At 39.5% G+C, this 21,562-nt stretch overlaps 1 protein-coding gene across 6 annotated transcripts in view; it reads left to right on the top strand.

Moving 5' to 3' along the window:
* Window positions 1-21,562, top strand: part of NPAS3 (neuronal PAS domain protein 3) — a 948,130-nt gene that overhangs the window by 883,648 nt on the left and 42,920 nt on the right. For all 6 annotated transcript variants that reach the window (XM_089523551.1, XM_089523555.1, XM_089523557.1 and 3 more), the window contains one exon: window positions 4,047-4,165. In XM_089523551.1, coding sequence (XP_089379677.1) covers window positions 4,047-4,165 — 119 coding nt within the window. The remainder of the gene's footprint in view (window positions 1-4,046; window positions 4,166-21,562) is intronic.

The raw sequence follows: 21,562 nt of genomic DNA on the forward strand, positions 1-21,562 counted from the left end.
TTTGGTTCAGTTGTAGGTGTTGAGTTTGGTTAGGATATTGGCTGTAGTGTATCTGATGCCTTTGCCTCCCTCCTGACTTTTTCGTCTGTCTCCAGTTGTACTGCTGATTTGGAATCTTCCCGTTCTCTGGCTGTGAGTGCTGTTTTCTGATTTATTTGTATTTTTTTTCCAACTCTGTAGTGTAAACTACAACAGCATTCTGACATTCTGTCGTCCTAGGCAATGCAGTAACCATTTGGCTCATGGTACCAGTATTTAAGCCTGTCTCTGCTTCTCCACTACTTTAGAGTTTTCCCATTCTCTTTCCCCATGGCTTTTTCCATTATGTAAATTTTTAAGCGTAAGTATTAGTGTTAGATCACCAAGCTAACATTCTATAACAATGCCAAGTTCTGATGTCTAGTACATCTTGTGTGAATCTTTCAGTTCTCTTTTGTTAGGGTTTTTAGAGTTTCTTCCCTTTGTCCTCATTTGTGAGCACCAATTAGAAGGGAAAGGTTCAGAATTCAGAATTATGAATACAGAATTCAGTCCCCAAATTTCTAATATTGTATTATCTTAAAACTGTAAAAAACACAGTTTAGGCATCCAAAGAAAAGGAGCAGGCAAAATTACCAAGAGAATGTGAACACAGCAAATATATGAGTCCTGAGTTTGAGTAATTTTTAATGTCTCACTTCCTGACATGCTAGAAATTTGGGGACTGGAGGAAAATTTCGTTGGGAGAGCAGAATTCCTATTTGGAGGGACAATGCTCTCATTTTGCCCACACCCAGAACTATATCCTGGATTAGACCTAACCACAGCTAACACCCCAGCCCACATCATTAGCATACATTCCACATGAACAAAAATAGATCATTCACAAACCGCACAATTGAATGGAGGGGGGAATCCCAGAGGAGAATGTAGCACAGTAGCAGCATTTGGAAGGGGAAGAAACAAAAAGTGGTATTAAGTGAAAGAGAATTATCTAGCCCTGTTGACTGTCAAACCACAGCTTTAAATATATTATGCAAAATATATATATATCTGTGTTTAATTCATGGAGGATGAATATAGTAACAACAGTTCCAGATACTTAAATCAAACCTCCATATTCAAAGGCACTGTATCTGTGAATACTAGTAACTAGGAGAAAAGCAGTGTTATTCATTTCATATAATGGTTATAGGCTTCCAGGATGTATTTGGCTGGTCATTGTTGAAAACAAGGTGCTGGGCTAGGTAAACCTTTGGTCTGATCCAACAGAGCTCTTCTTATGTTGTTAATTAATGTGACTTCTGTGCATTAAATTAATTGCCATTAAGGCCATATTGCAGCATATTTTACTTCCTGCCTATGTTAGGTCATAATGTGCTGGACCATCACTGTTGTGTATGTTAAGCTGATTCTAATATTTATTCAGTCAGCAGAAAGGACACATGCTGTGGTTTCTTAATGTACACTTTAAGCACCATACTAGGGAGCGCTGTATAATAATAGCAATAATTAATAGTCAGCCTCTTGCTGCTAGTACTGCTTATGACCCTTTTTGTGGTTTCAGGATTCCAGTAACCTTGATCCTGATCATATATTTCCTTGCTTTGAAAGTTTCATTTCTTAGATGTTGCAAACATGATATTGCTGAATGAAACTGAAATGCTGAGGCCAGGTTTGTGGCATGGTATCTGATGGCTTCACGTTTGTTCAGGTCTCCAAGGACTAGCACCAATAAATGTGAAAGAGACAAACAGCAGATTGGCATACTTTTCCATTTCCACCAGGATGGAGGGAAAAATGCGCTAAATTAAGTCTAACCTTAAATGTATAATCTGTCCTTGGGAAGAAAAAAAGAGGGGGATATAGCATCTTCGAGCTCTCAGCATCCCTTACGAGAAAAAATTGGTTCTAAGGGTCTCTGATCTTGTGTTTTAGTAAAATAGAACTGCACGGCTGACTGACAGTTCTGATCTAAAGCATTTACGTTTAAGTTTTGATCTCTCTGCTTTTGATTAAAACTAATGAGCTCATTTAATTCAAAATGGGAATCTCTGATAAGAGAAATAAGGTTGATGTGATTGGATTAGAGGGGCAAATTAAACTCTTAGAGCAGAAGTTTGTGCTTATATAGTGTATTAAAAAGCTGTTGGCGTATTATGGCGTGTTAGATGATGAGAAAAATTTCATAGTAATTCATATTTAATCAGAAGAAATGAAAGTACTAAATATAACATGGCTGTGCTTTTCCCTCGAGTGATAAAGAGCTGTACATTTAAAATGACATGGAATTCATGCTCTCTAAAACAAAACAAAAAAAAATCTACAGTCTTAAGATAGACACTAAAGAAAGGGGCATTTTTGTTAGTGGATTAACAATCACAACAGAGTTGAAATGCCATAAGTATAAAATAAATCTGACTACATCAGAACAAGGTTTATTCAAGTTACCATCAATATCATACGGCACTTTTAACAACAGAACACCCTTGGCTAATAATGAGCAGTCCTCTTTCAAAGATGTTAGAAAAGCATTTCTTGTCAATTTAAACTCCTTAAAGAGGAATCTTTTTTATTGCCAATATGCTCTTGGAGGCTCGTTCCACAATTAATTATTTCAGGCAACAAAAGTGTGGTTGCATTTGATATGAAAATAAAAGCACTCAAGTATGTAGTCTCTCTACTCATTTTCAGGTGGATTAATGAGTGCTGCCATTATCTCTCTCTTGCTTCCAAACCATTTCCTACTCATATTTCACTGAAAGAGCACAGAGAGAAACAGACTGCAAATTGGTGTTAGAAGGTAGCACTATTATTATTTGAAGACTAGCCAAAGCTTTTTGACCAGCAGTCTTCTTCCAGGGCATTGAAGAAGGCCAAGACTTGTTGGGCAGATTTCAAATAATAAGTGTTTTTTCTAGCACGAGCTTGAGCTCCCCCCCCCCCTGCTCTTTCTTGAATGTGTGTTGGATGTATATACTGCTTCTCCTCTCTACCTACAACTAAGGTTACTTTTTTAGTTATTTTCCCTATCACTATAGTGATAAATTTCATGCTGACCTAGGGATAAAGACTAAAAGTAGCTGCGGCTCACCATTATCTCAGCAGTAAGTACATGAGCAGCTTCCATGCCATTCATCATCTGGAGTGAGCACTGTTTCTGGAGGATACTGTGTTATGAAATACTTTTGTGATTAGCATAAACTGTTTTTAGTCGCCCAGCCATACCATAGTAGAGATTCAGCATAAGACATGAATGGGCTTCATTTAAGTCATTGAACCTTCTTTCCTCTGCATCTCCTCCATTGACATAAATAGATCTTGTGTTTCCAGATCCCTAAAGGACTGATACAACATGACAATTCACTTTCACATGACAAATAATCCAATGGAAGGTATACCCTGAACATTAAAACTTACACATTAGGCACAGAAAATTAGACATGTATTTGGGGTGTTGTCTGTGCTTGTAATCATGCTATTTTCAGATAAAATGAGGCATGTAGTTCAGAAGTCAGTCAAAATCTCAAAAGTTTTAACAATGTTGGAACTACAAAAATATGTTAAGCAATAACCTATATCTTGCTTTATATGTAATGTTTCATGATAAGATGTGGCAAATTATGTATTATTATTGTTATTGTTATTATTATTAATTCATAGCAGCCACAGAGAACACAATCTGAACTGGAGCTAGTGTACTTAAGAATGAATTGTTTTGTCCTTTCAGAGTTCATTTAAAAATCAGAAGTTATTTAGTTTCCTGTACATGTTGCCCTGTGGCAGATAGTTGCTTTCAGGAAGCAGTTTCTGGAAGGGAAGATAACTCTTCCTTTCCCCGGTCTTCTGCTGCCAATCCAATTCTCTTCTTCAGTTTTATTGGTGCAGGTCTAATTTCACAGTTGGAGTTAATGATAAAAAGCTGGGGGAGGGGTCTAGGTTCATGAACTGCCACTTTATAGCTAATGTTGACCTAAGCTAATGCAATACTTTTTCCTATGTAAGAAGGGAAATGGACTTTGTAAAAATGAAATGATCTGCAAATTATTTTGTTATTTCTTTTCTAGTGGAATCCACAAGCCCCAGTCTACTTACAACAGACAACAATCTAGAGCGTTCTTTTTTCATCCGGATGAAATCCACCCTGACTAAGCGAGGTGTACACATAAAATCTTCAGGATATAAGGTAAACTTTATTTTTGTCTTCTTTAAAAAGTTAGAATTTACTTTTCCTTTCAAAGAGGCATGTGGTGACTAAATATCTAGATTACTTAACCATATTTCTTACCACTGGAGGTCTGCTAAACTTGGTTAACACATACACAAAACGCCACCACTTAAAAGCCCCCTTGACTAACTTGGACATTTAATCATTCAGATAAACAGAAATAATGGAGGGTACTCATACTTACTTGGGAGCAAGTTACACTGAACACAATGGGAATCATTTCGGAGTAAGCATGCATACGATTTTACACATTGAGTCCCATTATCCAAAATGCTTAGGACCAGGTGTTTTGGATTTTGGATGTTGTTGATGTTAATTTTGGAATGCTTATATATACACAATGAGATACCTTGGAGATGGGACCCAAGTCTAACCATGAAATTCATTTATGTTTCATACATACCTTATACAGATAGCCTGATGGTAATCTTGCACATAATATTTTAAAATAATGTTGTGCATATAACAAGGTTTCTATACACTGAATCATCAGAAAACAAAGGTGCCATTATCTTAGCTACTCATATAGACAATTTTGGACTATGGAGTATTTTAGATTTTGAGATTCCAGTTACCGTATTTTCCGGCATACAAGACTACTTTTTAGCCCAGGAAAATCTTCCCCAAAGTCGGGGGTCGTCTTGTGCGCCGGAAAAAAAAAGCCAAGCCTGCCGGCTGGGTCCTAAAAAAAGCCCACAGCTGCAAAGCCTTCTCCTGAAGGCAAAGGAGCTGCACGGTGCGTCCCTTCCCTTCCCTTCCTCCTCTTTCTTCTTTCATTTCCTTCTTTCCTTCCTTCACCCTTCCCTTCCCTTCCTACCTTTCCTTTCCTCCCTTCTTCCTTCCCTTCCCTTCCTAGGTTTCTCTCTTTCTCCACCACTTCCTTCCTTCCCTCCCTCCCTCCCTCCCTTTCTTTTCCCCCTTCTTCCTTCTCTCCCTCCCTCCCTGCCTCCTTCCTTCCCTTTTTCTTCCTATTCTTCTCTTCCTTCCTTCCTTGCTCCTTCCCCTCCCTTCCCCTCCTGTCCTCCTTTTCCCGGGCGGTGGCATTCCTCTCTGGGGAGGGACGGCAGGAGGTCTTTCTACCTTCCCTCCTGAGGCTCAGTCCTTTCCAAGAGGAGCAGAGGGTTTCCCGTGCTCTGCCTCTGCCTCTCCTTCTCCTCTTCCCTTCCCTTGTGTAGGATGGAGCCTTGTTGGGGGAAAGAAAGAGCTCCGGAGTCAGTTGGGAAGGAAGGACCCACTTTTTGTTGCCAGGCAAAAACACACTGCAGCAATAATCCAATCTGAGACTGCTTTAACTGCTCTGGCTCAGTGCTAGGGAATTCTGGGAAATGTAGTTTTGTGAGAGATTGAGCCTTCTCTGTCAGAGAGCTCTGGTGCCACAATAAACTCCATTTCCCAGGATTCTCTAGCACTGGGCCAGGGCAGTTAAAGTGCTCTCAAACTGGACTATTGCTGCCCTGTGTTTTGGGCCTTTGTTTCTTTTCTTTGGCTAACTGGAAAGAAAAAGAAAAACAACAACTCTTGGCACACAGAGAAACCAGCCAGGCTGCTCCTTAGGAGTCTGGCTGGCTGGAGGCTTGCTTTCTATCTATCTATCTATCTATCTATCTATCTATCTATCTATCTTTCTCACATGCCTCTCATGGTGTATCTACACTGTAGATATAGAATTCGCCATTCACTTTAATTGTCATGGCTCCATCCTATTGGAATCGTAGGATTTGTAGTTTTTTAAAGTTTTATAAAACTACAAATCCTAGGATTCCAATAGGAGCCACTTGAACTGCCATGGCTCCATCCATACAAAATCCCTGGGATTTGTAGTTTGGAGCAGCAGCCCCCCCCCCCCCCCGCATTCTTTGGGCAGAGAAGGCAAAAGACCTCATAAAACTACAAATCCTAGGATTACAATAGAATGGAGCAGCGGCTCTTAAAGTGGCATCTAACTGCATTAATTCTACATTGTAGATGCACCAAGAGGAAGGGCGGGAGGAATTGTACAAAGCAGGTAAAATAATGTTGTGTATGCTGTTATTTCAAAAGTGGAACACACTCTTTCCTTGGAGTGTACTGGAGTCTCCTTCTTTGGAGGTCTTTAAGCAGAGGCTGGATGGCCATCTGTCAGGGATGCTTTGATTGTGATTTCCTGCATGGCAGAAGAAGGGGGTTGGACTGGATGGCCCTTGGGGTCTCTTTCAACTCTAGGGACATTATCAGAAGGCCAAGCCAGCTGGTTCAGTCCTAAAGAGAGCTTGCAGCTCCCCTGACTCGGGAGAAGGCAGTCAGCTAGCTGGGGCCTTCTTCTTTCTCCTCCTCTTCCCCTCTTCTTTTTCTTCTTCTCCTCCTCCCCTTCTTCTTTTTCTTCCCCTCTTCTTCTTTTTCTTTCTCCTCCTCCTCCTCTTCTTCCCCTCTTCTTTTTCTCCTCCTCCTCCTCTACTTTTTCTTTCCCTCTTACTCTTATTCTTTCTCCTCCTCCTCCTCTTCTTCCCCTCTTTTTTTTCTCCTCCTCCTCCTCTACTTTTTCTTTCCCTCTTACTCTTATTCTTTCTCCACCTCCTCCTCTTCTTCCCCTCTTCCTCTTTCTCCTCCGCTTCTTCTTTCCCTCCTCCTCCTCCTCTTCCTTTTATCCTCTTTTTCCTACTCTTCTTCTTCTTTCTCCTCCCCCCTCTTTCTCCTCTGCCGCTGCTGCTACTGTTATTGTGTGCCTTCAGTTCCTTTCTGACTTATCGTGGAAGAGAGGGTGGTCTTATACGGTGAGTATATCCCAAACACTCTATTTTAAGTTGTAAAGTTGGGGGTCGTCTTATACCCTGGTCGTCTTATACGCCGGAATATACGGTACTCAACTCATAATGGAAAATCATTTACCATTTGTTTGTCACTCCTATTTCACTGGTCCATTGGAACGAGATTTTGCATGTCAATGTAAATTTTTAAAGGTTTCCTATATTTCCATCCTGCCCACAAAAATTATGGTATTTTTCTTTTATTCATTTATAATTAAAAACACTATGAGTAGAAGTGACTAAGGGAAATTGTGAGCTCACACTTGGTGGTAATAACAATATCCATTTTTTCCAGATTAGCTAATGGCTACAAATAATCCTGGGATATACCCCTCTTAAAATAAATTTTAAAAGCTCATTGTTTGCTCCTAATCTTCCCAGAAAATTTGTAGCCCTCTGTTGCGATGCTGGATAGCTGTTTGAAACATGTCCCACTGTGCTGCCCATCGCTGCCACCACTGCTTCCATGTGATCAAAGGTGGCTGCCTCATTCTGATGCATGGCAGTGCCAGGCAGCACAGCAGGATGTCATATGAGCAGCCACCTGGCATGATAACAGAGGGCCCCAGGTAATGGGGGTGTCAGAGTAGCTCCTTGAGTATCCTGGCCTCTGCAATCTCAACCCAAGAAAACAAATTAGGTTTGGGTAGAGAGGCATCCATGGTGCAGAAAAGGCCAGGTTTAAGTGAAGAGAAGTTCAGGACTTGGAGAGAAATCAGGACAGTATTCCAGGATTTAGTGTAGAATCAGTGTATCTTGCTAAATCAACACCTTTGTAGGTTGATTTACCAACATGTTTACTCATTGTTTTTGGTTGCTTTCAAATCATTTCTAACTTATGGTGACCCTAAGGTGAGCCTATCAGGGTACTGTTGTTTATTTCAAGATCTGTTCAGCAGGGGTTTACCATTGCCATCCTCTAAGGCAAGGAGAGACTAGGGGGCAGTACAGACTGGCACTTTGTGCCAGCCTGACTGCATGCTAGGGCTGAACTAGGGCTGAGCGTTTACATGCTCAAAGCCCTAGTTCTGTGCACCATAATGACATACAGGTGGTGCAGCATCCAAACAGCACTGGCTGGAAGGGGCATCATCATGGCGTGTGAGCGCCACTATGGAGCTCTTTTCAGGAAGCTGCTTGCAGCAGTTTCTTAGCTAAAGATAAATCAGAGATGTCAAATTACAGACACATTTCCCTCCTGAATGTGGACTATAAAATTCTAACATCAATTTTGGCTAATAGATTTCAAAACATTCTAAAAGAATACATTAATTATGACCAAACAGGTTTCTTACCATCACGATATCTGAAAGACAACATCAGGACAGCCTTAACTTCAAACAGGGGAGCTTATAACTCAGCCTAAATAACCCGGCTTACCTCATCCAAATTGAAGCCTAAATTGGGAGGCAGCTGAGTCCTACCGCAATGATTTTGCCGCTGAAACCACCAGGTCAGTACAGCCCACTGCATCCCAGGTACTAGGTGAGCTGCGGCAGCCATTTTTTCAAGTTGGAAAGCTCTTGGCTTCGAAATAAGGCTTCCGGAGCTCACCTGGGACCCAGGATGCAGCTGGGCTGTAGTCGCCCAGCAGTTTCGGTGGCAAAATCCTTGCGGTAGGACCCAGTTGCCTCCCGATTTAGGCTTCAGTTCGGATGAGGTAAACCGGGTTATTTAGGCTGTGTGATAAGGTCCAAAATTAATTTATTGCCATGCTTCACAGTATCGTATGTGCATTGGCTATTGTATTCTCAAGAACACATTTCTGGCTTTCAGTTCAGGCTCTGATAGGATAAGAAAATGTCTTGGGTTGTTTGGCCATTGTGGAAGCATCCAGTCTAAGAAGACACTAAGGAGATTTTGTTTTAACCATTTGTCTCTTATGTAGAAGATCTAAATAGGTTGTTAATTACTGTGTCCAAAAGTTGGAAATAAGCTAGATCACATAGAGGTTATACACACAGTTTGTTTTTCTCTCAGTCAAAATATGAAGAATTCTTTTAGAAAGAATCTTTCAGCTGTAATGCTCAAAAGGAATCCCTCCTCCCCCCCCCCCCATAAAAACTTGGTCTTCATGTTTTTTAACAGCTAATTCTAATCATGGTGTATTGTGCTGAAAAGAAAGAAAATTGTTGATTTAATAAGCTGAATAAAAACTACAAATGCAAATGTTCAATCACAGGCAACCAGCCAAATATTCAGTTATGGAGACTGAAATGTGATTAATTTCTTCCCTATAAATCAACCTCCGCTTACAGAAATAATTTTGAAATATGTGAGCTCACAAAATTGAAAAATGTTTAAAGTTCCAAAAAAATGTTTTCACAAATGAACTATTATGCACTGAATTTAATTTTGTGTAGTGCTGATCTTGTAGCATACTAAAACTAGGTTGTACATCTCCATGGCATTTGTAGGAATGATTTTTACAGAATGATGTAATGACTAGTGTTCCAATTTATCACATTCCTAAACTTACAAAAAGGACAAATGAGTTACTTTACTGGAGTGAACAAAAGGCCAGGTATGGCATTTCATGGTGAGTGGGATGTCATTGTAAGCTGGGGACAAGATCCAAAGACGGATCACTGAATATAATCAGAACTAAACTGCAAATAGCAATATACTTAAGGAGCATATGTTGCTTCTATTTTCTTCTTTATTTGCACAGATTTAATTTATAACAAGTATTTATAGCAAATACTTCATTCACTTGTGAAAAGAGAATGAATTGTGACTTTGGCAAATGTACATATTATATAAACTCATATGCATAACTTTTTCACTACAGCTCCCAGTCAGTTAGCATGGTCAATGGCTTTTCCAAGCTTTCTCCATACCAAATGAGTTATTCAGAGATATAATTCATCTTGATGAACTGTCATGAATGATTTCATCCATAAACTGCCCTTGCTTTCCACCTGAACCAGAAATATGTCTTAAACACTCATCTGCTGCTATATATATATATATATATATATATATATATAATTATTTTATTTTATTTATATCCCAGCACAAATGTATGGTTGAGTCAAAGGGAATTTCAGCGTGTGTTACTTGTCATGGAATCAGAAACACCTGCTGAAATGCCAGCTTCTACACAATCATTAAAAGTACTGTGCTGGCCAAATGGCTGTAATAAAGTTGTTGTTGTTGTTGTTGTTATTATTATAGTACAGACTCCAGGTTTCACTCCAGCAATTTATTTAATTTTATTTTATGAAGTCAGCATAATACACTAAATAAGCCTCTTCCAATAGTCCGCACCCAGTAAGGTTACTGTGGGATGGAACCACTTGTCCAGTTGGTTTAAGGCAGCTTCTTTTTTAATTGTCAACAGTGCTACTGAGTGACTTTAAGTAGAAGCAAGGTGGGGAAATTAAAATGGTAATCAAACAAGTCCTGTCCGGGGGGGGGGGGGGGATTAAAAGAAGGATTTTGGGACAGACCTTGGCTGGTGCATGATGACAATATTTTTTAATGTGAATATTTTTCTGTGCTCCTTTTATTTGTAACTTTCACCTCATAACTTCCTCATAATAGAACCATAGAATCATAGAGTTGGAAGGCTCCCCAAAGGCTAGTGATGGTAAGCCTTTTAGAGGCTGAATGCCCAAACTAAAAGTTCTTATAGCACTGAGTGTTACCTGGTGTCGGGGGTGGGACTTCCACCCTCCAGGGGCAGGACTTCATCCCCCGCCCTCCCAGGCCTTCAGCTGCCTCTCCAGAGATAGCTAAAGTCCAGGGGCGGGGGAAAGAAGAGAAACAGGCATGTGCCTCTTCCTCCTCCTCTCCCCGTGCTGTTTCAGGCAGTCAGTTGCCTCCAGAGAGGCAACTGGAGGCCGGGAAGTGTTGGGAAGGAGGAGGAACAGGCCCGCTGCATGCCAGGGAAAATGGCATCATGTGTCATCTCTAGCACTCATGCCATAGATTTGCCATCATGGCCATAGGCCATCAAATCCAACCTCTCACTCAGTGCAGGAAATCCAGCTAGAGGATTCCCACTGGGTAGTTGTCTCATCTTTTCTTGAAGACATCCAGAGAAAGAGACTCCATTACTTCTCTTGGTAATTGTTTCCATTGTTAAATAGCTCCTATTGTATTATTCAGTTGAAATCTACCCTCTTAAAAACCATTATAACTGGTCCTACCAGCAGAAAACAAACTTATAGCCTCATTTCATTTTTCTATTAAATTCTGTTTGGATGTTTTGGCCAAAAGAATTGGCATTGATTAAACATACAGCATTAAACACACACACACAAGCATAATTTGGTATTTGTAAGGTACCTATAATAAACTATGCACCAGACAATAATAAAATTAATTGGCTTGTGCCTGCAGGTTTACAATTTAAGCAAGCATGACAAAGTAGAGGTTGAAGGAGTGAGAGAGGAAAGTGAAGGGGCACTTATCAAGGTCTGGAGTTAAGATTGAGAAGGAGAAAGCCCACATATGAAATCAAAAAGGGGTCCTTTCCGCCTGACATGCAAATGATTAATCTGAACATCCGTCAAGTAACAGCTATGTGAATGAAAACAGTCACAGCTCATCTTTCAAAATTTTCCACCAATTTATTGCTAGGACATCCAACAGTAATAAGTTGTTTGAGAAGAATCAAAATAAGCTGTAGCTAGCTGTAATTCAACATCTACAGTTAAAACCCAATGAGTTTCAAAATAAACATATCTCATTTTATGTGGAAATAATTCAGACCAGCTTCAGTTTTTTGTGAGTTTTTTGTGAGCTTTTTGCAATTTTTTCTTTACACAAAACAATACTTTTTTTAACACATGCTGCTGTGGGGACAAAAATCTATTCACGACACTTTCCTAAAACATAGAGATAGGACTTAATTCCAGATCAAATATAGCATAAAGTTTATGAATACTTATAAGCAAAGCAGGTTTTAGTTTGCTACTTTTCATAGGCACATGTTGATTCATGCAACAAATACTATATTTTTGTCCTGCCTTTTTGTAAGACCACCAAGCTGTGGTACAGCAAATCAAAAATACGAAAAATATTATCATAAAAACAAAATATAACATTTAAAAAAAACTTTAGAATAACTATAATACTGAAGATTCTAGTTTTAAACAAATAATAAAAAGGATGCCCGCTCCCTTTTTCTAAAATTAGAATGATCAAATACTGTTACACCAGATAATGTTCAGTATCTGACTGTAAGTATTTTGGAGATCAGCACAATGTACTTTCATCCTTACGTCTGCAGGTAAGAATAGTTTACAAATAGGGCTTTGTTTTAATTCAGCTCCTATGAAAACAGTATTTCCAGAAGTATTTCATCATGATGTACTATAAAGGCTGGGGGTGGGAGAGAAAGTGGTGGACAACTTTCTTTTCCATGTACTGTAAAAAGAAAAAAGAGCTGATGCACAATAAACAAACATGCATTATGGGTTGCCTTCAGTCACTTTATAGTCATAAGCATTCATAAATTCTGATACAGTTGTAAGAAGCTGACTTTGATGGCACAAAACTCACAGAAGAGCTTTAGATCACAGGAGTAACCAGAGATGAAGTTTATGTTGACAATTTATCAGCTCTTCTCTGTCAAGAAAAAAATGTTTTTAGTGTCTCTCTATTAGCAATTGCATACATATTATGAAACTGTGTTTGGAGAAAGAACGCCTGCCATCTGTCTTTTCTTCAGGGTGGTTTTTTTTCCTTTTACACTTTACCAAGCTAAAATTACTAATGTCTGCATTTCAAAACGAATAAAACATGTGCTGTCCACTAGACAAACACTTAACCAAAAAGAGCCCAGGCTGAACAGTGATGTAAATCTCTCAAGCTGAAATTTTAGAAGCATAGAATGATTGATGCTATGCCTGTATGTATATTACTTGTGAGTGTTGTGCACATTTTTTCATTCCTCTTACTATCAACTAGAAAGCTGTTTCTCTCATTTCATTATTCCTGGAAAATTAATTAATTCATAGCTGAAGAAGTGTTAATAGGTTTCCTTAACAAGGATGATATGGGAAATGATGTGTTTCTGTTACATGAGAAACTTGCAAGAACTGGTGTGGAGAAAGGAGACGATGCATTTCATGTCTCTGCCTTGTTCGGGTATGCCAAGATTTTATCAATAATACTGTTTTTCTGCACTGATACTCATCTCTAGGAAAACATACTGTGTGTAGCTGTCTGGATTACACCTCTCAAAATATGAATGTGATGCTGCTATTGAATTGGCAGAAACAATGCACACTACCATTGGAAAAGATTTCGGGAGGGGGGTGTCCCCAGGCTTTTCCATGTATAACTGTGCTTGTATGGCAGAGCATTTATTGTGCTATAAATTCCATCACTGATTTTGGCCAGTTCAGACTGATTCTGCAGTAACTGTAGTAATGAATCCTACAGGCAGAGCCAAAGGAGGAAGCAAGCCAATAAACTTTTGGATGAATAAATACAAACTGTAGAATTAATTTAGCCAGTTTGTATCAGATCTTGCAGCCAGTATCCTTCAAAACAAGACAATGTGTCCAACAGACTGTACAGTGCCAAAGCCTCAATTTCTCTTTTGAGTTTGGTAATTATCAGGTTAAAGAAATCTCAATTTTTATTTTGCCTTTTTTAATTTACCTAAACCATACCTAGAGGGAGGGGGTAACCCAAATATAAATGGCCAAACACATCCACAACACAACACATCCACACTTAGCAATCGATTATCAATCAATTATCACGTTTGCTTAAATTCATATGAGTTCTTTTCAAAGATTGCCATTATTTTTCATGACAAAGGGCCTATGCCTTTAACAGTTAATAATGATGATGATAAAAACAACAACAATCTGACTTTTTCCCTTTCTTGTCTCTCTGAGTTACACCTAATACATGTCTGCCTGTCCTGCATATTTTATAAAGGGAGAAAAATTAAATGCCAGTGCCCAATCCTAATCCCACTGGATCAAGGTTCTTAGGGTTTTGTCTTCAGATGTGGACAAAAATGCATTTGAAATCTCCTGTACAGATTCACCAAAAGGCAAGTTGGTGGATGCCAGTGTTTAACTATTAGCATGTACATTGTCTATACATACCGGTCCGGTTAAATAACCAGGCAATAATTGGAGTGCATAGCATTTCAAGACTTGCACAGCATTTTTGAGTTTGCAGACAGGATGTACTGCCCCTCAGGGACTCATCTGCAGTTTTGTAAACCATGAATTCCTTCCTGTCTTAATGTTGTGTGAAAAACGAGAATGAGGTATTTCTTTTTTGAGACAAAGTCCCTGAAATGGCCTATATTAGCTGGGAAGATAACAAAGACATAAATTAGTGCCTAGGGAGCAATGGACAAATGTAGGTGAAGCTTAAGCTAATGGTAAATGGGGCCAGAACTTGCAGTTGGTGGAGCTATCAACTCTGGTATTCACCCACACCAACTCCTCTTGGAAATCTAATGCATGGGCAGTGGCACCACTAGGGAAGTCTAGGGGTGCAACCCTCACCAATTGACACCCCAGAAGAAGGGTGACACCTGATCAGACCTCCTTCCACTGTGTTCCTCCCAGCTTGCCGCAGCAGTGAAGTGGTGACCTCCACCACTGCAGCAAAGGAAGCAAGCTGTGCTACCTTCTCTTGGCTTCCTGTGGTGGCAGAGTCCTTCTCTACTGGCACAGCAAAGGAAAGGGGTGAGACTAGGGGTGGTGATGCCACTGTGTATGGGATGTGGCAAAAGACAAAAGAGACTACCACACACAACTAAAGTTTCAAGCTGCTGCCATAAACATGAGTTAGAGATGCTGATTGGGGTATGTTCATTGGGATGGGAAGCCGCCACCACCCTGCAAAAAAGGCTGAAACATACTGTATATACTTGACCATAAATCGACCTCATGTATAAGGCAAGTTCAGGTTTTTGGGCCAAAATTATGGACTTTGCCATTACCCGTGGATAAATCAAAGGTAAAACTTGGAGGCTCCTTCAGTGTGTGTATATGTGCGTATAGCAAGAGAGACTCTAATTGAGGCTGTTTGTTTCAACTTTGGTTTCAAGCCAGCGAGGGTGGGAGAGGGTCTCTGTTTAAAATCAATTAATCACTCAGGACTCTTTCTGCTTTGCGCAAGAGCAAAAGAAACTATATTCCCACCGCATGCGGAAATCTCAAAGAGCTGCTATCACATTACCATTCTGACCCGTAAATAAGTCAACCTGGGGTTTTGGGGTCAATTTTTGGGCATAAATTTTTAGATTTATAGACAAGTATATATGGTAATAAAGCACACTTAACAATCAAATTAGTTTCTCTTCTGTTGCACTTCTAAATTTTCTAATTCCTATAGTACAAACATGAATGATAGTCCTAAAATCACACTAGGCAGGAGGAAAAGAGACTGATATCATCTCAAGGTTACCTTACTCTACACCCATAATGCAGACAGAGCAAAGAGTGAGACTCAGTGGGAGCAGCTGTGCCTACATACCCCAATAAGAAATAATATTTTTTGTTCCAGCACCATTAAAAAAATACAAAATCCTTCACTTTTTAAAATAAAAATAGTAAGAAAATCTCTGCAGTTATAATCTCAATAAATCTTACAAAAAACATCTCTTGTTGTTGAGTGTGCATAGATAGATAGATAGATAGATAGATGTTGTGTGTGTGTGTAGAGAGAGGGGGAGAGGGAGAGAGAGAGAGGCACTGCCATAAGGCATTTAGACTTTTGAAGCTACAATCCACCCATGAGCAAGGGCACATGAGCGCACATATAATTTGGGAGTAGAATAAGTGCCATTGAATAGAGTAGGTCTTCTGAGCAGTCGGGTAGAGAATTGCTCTACAAATTGCACAGATATACCAAATTATACAATTTTATATCTGTTGTTGTTGTTGTTTTGTTTTGTTTTCTTGTGGCAACTCTAAGGTGAATCTATTGTAGGGTTTTCTTGACATGTTTCTTCAGAGGGTGTTCGCCATTGCCATCCTCTGAGGTTGAGAGTATGTGACTTGTCCAAGATTATCCAATGGGTTTCTATGGCCAAGCTGGGATTCGAACCCTGATTACAAGGGCCAACTCTCAAACCACTGGCTCTCACATCTTCTGTTGTTAAACCAGTAAAATACATTTTAGTGGATATGAAATTGCATGTGTATTTATTACAGCTTATCTCAAAATAAATATATTCCTCAGAAATAGAGCACACATTGAGGAAGACTTCAAAATTTAAAGAAATTTCACTTCTCGCTTGCCCAGCCCCTTCTATGAAATCAAAATAGGATCCTTTTTGCCTGACATGCAAATGATTAATCTGAACATCAGTCAAGTAACAGCTATGTGAATTAAAGCAGTCTCAATTCATCTTTCAAAATTTTCCCCCAGTTTATTGCTAGGACATCCAATAGTAATAAATTGCTGCAGAAACATCAAATTAAGCTGTATGTAGCTGTAATATAACATCTACAGTTAAAACTCAACACGTTTCAAGATTTTTTTAAAAAATCATTTTATACCCAAATAAGACTAGGGGGGTTTGTTTTCATTTCGCAATTTTGATTTTAATTTTGATTTCATAGAGGTAGGCCATCAAAAGACTCTCATTTCAAACTCCAAAGAGGTGCTCTATAGATCTGCCTGAAGGCTGCTTTGGAATAAAGTAACTTCCTATAAAAGCATGCCCTATCCAAATGTCTTTTAATTTTTATAGAAAGAACTATACTCCAGAGACACTACTTCACCTTCTAGATTTTTTTCCATTTTTCCTTTTTCTTTTTGACTGTATTGTCTTTGTTTTAAAATATATAATCCCACAGCAAATTCCAGATTCAGTTAAAGATAACCTTTAAAAATCTTTTAATTTTCAAGTCTATACCATAATATTAGATCCCAAAGGGTGATCCCAGCTTTGACCTTTGGTGAAATGAAGCTGCCACAGGACTCTTCAGAGGACTGAGTCCTACCTACTTCTTTCTCTCATCCCTAACCCCCACCCTAAGCCACCTCAATGCTGTATACTTCAATCTCAAAATGTTTCACAGAACACAAATATATTTTTATTTTATACCTACTTCAGGGAACCATGTTTTCACTCATAATACTTGGACATGGATAAATTACAATGGCTCTGTTCAAATGATGCATTAGGCTTTGACCTTATGCGAATGAGAGTCAAAGTTCAGTGTCTTCCTTACTCTTCTCCTCACATGCTATGTCTGTGTTGGTTGTTAGAAACTCACTGGACAAAGTATAGTTTTAACAAGCTATAGTATTCCTGGAAATGAAAACTAGAAAACACATGCATCTGGGCAAGTGTACACGTTAAATGGCAAACAGCAGTTTCCTAACAAACAAAGAAGGAGAAGGCTTTCATGGCTGGCACCCATAGTTTTTTTGTGGATTTTTGGGGCTATGTGGCCATGTTCTAGAAGAGTTTATTCCTGATGTTTCGCCAGCATCTGTGGCTGGCATCTTCAGAGAATCTTCTATGAACCCACAAAAAACTATAAACAAAGAAGAGTTAAAAGAAGTCATAGTGCACATGGGGAGGAAGTATGAGATGCTTGTTCATAATACCAAGCATTGTTGTTGTTCTTGTTGTTGTTAATTGCTGTAAAATCAATTTTAACTTATAGCAACTCTATTACTGAGAGACCTCCAAGTCGCCCTGCCCTCCACTGCCCTACTCAGGGCTTGCAGACTCAAGTACATGGCTTCCTTGATTGAGTCTACCCATCTGTAACGTGTTCTTCCTTTTCTCCTACTGTCCTCCACTTTATATTATTTTCTAGTGAGTCATGTCTTCTTATGATATGGCCAAAGTAGAACAAACAGCCTCAGTTAAGTCATCTTGGCCTCTAAGGAGAGTTCAGGCCTTGGAGCTTATCACACGGGGCTCAGGGAACGCAAATGGTGCGGAACGGAAGGGAGTGGGAAGTGAACGGAACAGGGAAATGACCCATATTACCACATGGGAGAATGCCACTGATGCCTCCAGAAGTTCCCAATCCATTCCCCATCCATCCCACAGGAGATGATTTTCAAGGACAATGGGGAATGGATTGGGGACTTCCGAAAGCATCACCAGCATTCCACCGTACAGTAATATGGGTGATTTCCCCATTCTGTTCCCTTCCCGCTTCCTTCTGTTCCACGCCATTTGCATTCCCTGAGATCCGTGCTATAAGCTCCCTTGTTTGCTCTAGGACCCATTTATTTTTCTTTTTAGGAGCCCACAGTATCTTCAGAACTATTCTCCAGCACTAAGTGTTACCTGGCAGTCATTGTTCAAATATGGTTCATGCCCTACCTCCTGGGAATCTCCAGTGATCAAACAGTAGTAACATGCTTTGCATTTTCAATAATTTAGATAGTAAGGTTTAGTCAACAACAATAAACCTTAACACTGGGAAACTGAATATTGTCCTGAAACATCATCACTGTATTTCACTTACAATGTGATTAATTTGAGAACAAACTTCTGGTAACCTGTTCCTGAATAAAACATATTTTAGGTGGCATGTTAGTAAAAGAAAATTAATCTCTCTGTACTAAAATTGCCAGCTTTAGAATTAATTACCCTGAACACAACAATCAATTAATAAACGTTAAGCAAACAAGGGAAAGTTGGTCAATTAAAAATGATTAAATTGATTCCCACTGCAGATAAAACAGGAGACTATCATAATTTGTCACTGAAGACCCAAGAGCCTGAACTTTGCGCTGTTCCTCTATCTCTGATATTTAAAACTGACTGGTTTTATTGTGATTATTTAAGAAACCATAGAGTACCAACTATTAGAAGCTGCCAGTTACAGCAGTAGAAAGTAAATTATATGGGACAGGATACTTGATGGGTGAATTCTGATGCCCTTTTCTATATTGGCACCAGCTCTGTGTATATCATTATGTAGAAGGGAATAGAATTACAGAGACAGCCCTCAGCTGTCATTTACACATACTAACTATACTGCATAATACCCCTGTGCTCTTACAAAATATATATGAGAAATAGGAATCCTTTTGCTCTCCAGAAGCTTTTGTGTTAGTCCAACTCAGCCAGTGATATGGAGTTGGCCAAAATATCTGGAGACCAAAATGTCTGTAGTATTGTACTTTAACTGTTATTTATATAAAAAGGAACCATTCCCTCGTGAAAAGCAAGAGAGTAATCTGTCCTGGAAGCACTGACTTCCCTCTATTCTCTCATCAATCCAGCTTTAAATATGAGCACAAACAGTGATGTCTCCTGGAATTTTGTAAGTTCTTTGGCATTGTTTTCCTTTGCTTCATCCTTTACATCCTTTGTTACAAAGCCCTAAATTTTACCCTCAACTTATCCACGAATCATATCAAAATCCATAATTATGGCTCCAAAACCTGCCCTTGACTTATAAACGAGGTCAACTTGTAGTCGAGTGTATACGGTACTCATTTTAGCGCCCTCGGAAGGATGCAAACCTGAGTCAAGCTTGAGCCCTTTTGCCGGTTTTGAATTCACAACCTTATTGTTTTGAGTGAGTGACTGCAGTACAGGTATTTAACCACTGCGCCACCAGGGCTCCTAATCCTCAATATAAGTTTTATTTAAAAGGGGGAATCAAAACACACACACACATACACACAACTCACATTAGAGAAAGAAAGGTTAGATTGTGATACTACACCTGAAGAATTGCAACTTCTGTTGCTGAGGGTCCTGGGGGAATGAAGGACTCAAAGACTCCCGGCGAGGGTTGGGGACACTCAACAAACCGTCAGCATTTCTACAGCCTGAAAGGCCAGGCTGGTATTATTCCTGCCTGCAGTTTGGGATATGTGCTGTTTCCTTCTCAGAAAACAAAAGATAAAGTCCTGTATACTTTCAATTCCCTTTAATAACATGAGCGTTCTGACATGACACCAGTACTAGTGCAGAAAAAACTATAGTGCTAGTTAAAACTACTGGATTGGAGTGACAAGCATCTGTGTAAGAAAACAAGTATGTATGCTATTGCAAGAGAAGGTACACTTCATTTTCCTTTCTCTTTGTGTGTGGGAAATGCATCAATATCCTATTTAAAAATACAGCTGTAGCTTACTGTGTGGAGAATCAACTGAAGTAACAGGACAGTTGAGAAGAACAACATCAAATAAACCATTTGAAACTGTTTTTAGTGCTACTTGCCATGATAGAGATAGAGATAGTACTTCTGAGGAATACTTACTATTGGCTATCTTTCTGTGAAACAAGTTTGTAAACCTTGCATAGTCACACACAGAAATTCTGACATGGATTAATTTTACTTCCTCCTGTCGGTAAGATTTTGAAGTCTGGAGCCTTACCATGTTATGTACTAGGTTTGTGTTTGTTTGTGTGTGTGTGTGTGTTTAGATATAACAAAATTAGCATTTTCACATCTTATGTGCCTCGCCACAAGCATTCCCTCATCTGCAAGGTTTGCAAGGTGTTTCCAAGAAATGAATTGTGCGCAATGCATAATGTACATTTTTAAATGCAAACTGTTAAAAGGTGAATAATCATACACACACACACACACACACGATTTAGGGCTTGTCTACACTTGGGCAGATTGGACTCTTCTCATCTGTTCTATCACACAATCACTCTAGATCCAACCTGCACCCAGTTTTCTCAGTGAATGTTGCTATGGTCTGCCACTGCTGTCAGCTCTTATTGCCACTGCCTTTCCTTTGTTAGCTCCCAGTGCCATGACAGATTGCTGCATGGTAGGTGCTGTCTTTTACTGATGTCTGGGCCAATTCTCTACCCGAAACAACGTGTACAACATTTCCCATTTGTGAGATGCCCCACATCTCATGCTGATTTCAGAGCTGCCACCACCAGTGGCACCTTGCCAGTGAGAAAGACCTTTTTAAACTTCATTCTGGGCAGCAAAGTGGTCCAGATATTGGTTAATGGCATTGCCTGCCAGGCTGTGGTCTGTCCTGGCTCTGGGAGCTGATGGAGGAAAGGCAGCAGTGGGAGTTGACAGAAGAATATGATGATGCCTGACAGGCAGTGCCTGCCTCCCACCCCATATGAATACATTGTTCAGACTACAGGAAATACTGGAGTGTCCAGCAAACTTCAGAGCAAACTTTAAGGTTATAAAATTCAATTTAAGGCATTATACTCCAATTGTACTGCTGATAGACCTGTGTGTCCTGTGTTCTGATTGTGCCAGATTTGGGGAGATTCAGATTTTTTCCCCTTGTGTAGTCAGTCCTTTGGTCATTTTTTTTTTCATCTCATATATGCATCTGTATACATCTCTGTATGCATGTGCAAAATTCCACTTTGTCCTGAAGAAGATTATGTTAGTTTAGCAAAGGTTTGCATTGTAGCAGATAAAGCAAGGACCTTTCCATAAAGTTTATTTTCATTTTAAAAGATCTGTCAGAAACCTGGCAGAAGAAACTGTTGCTGTGAGCCTGCAAATGTCAAGGTAGATGATTGCTTCATTAGAACCTCACAAACTCCAAGAGCCAAAGGCTTTCAAGTTTCTTGAAATGGTATTAGGGAAAATAACCTCAAGGCATTAATTTTTAAAATGGGATTTCAAACACTTCCTCTGTAAAATAAACTATGGCCTCT

Source organism: Sceloporus occidentalis, unplaced genomic scaffold (assembly GCF_023333645.1).
Source record: "Sceloporus occidentalis isolate IW3139 unplaced genomic scaffold, rSceOcc1.0.p SCAF_4, whole genome shotgun sequence".
In the NCBI taxonomy this organism is placed as follows: Eukaryota; Metazoa; Chordata; class Lepidosauria; order Squamata; family Phrynosomatidae; genus Sceloporus; species Sceloporus occidentalis.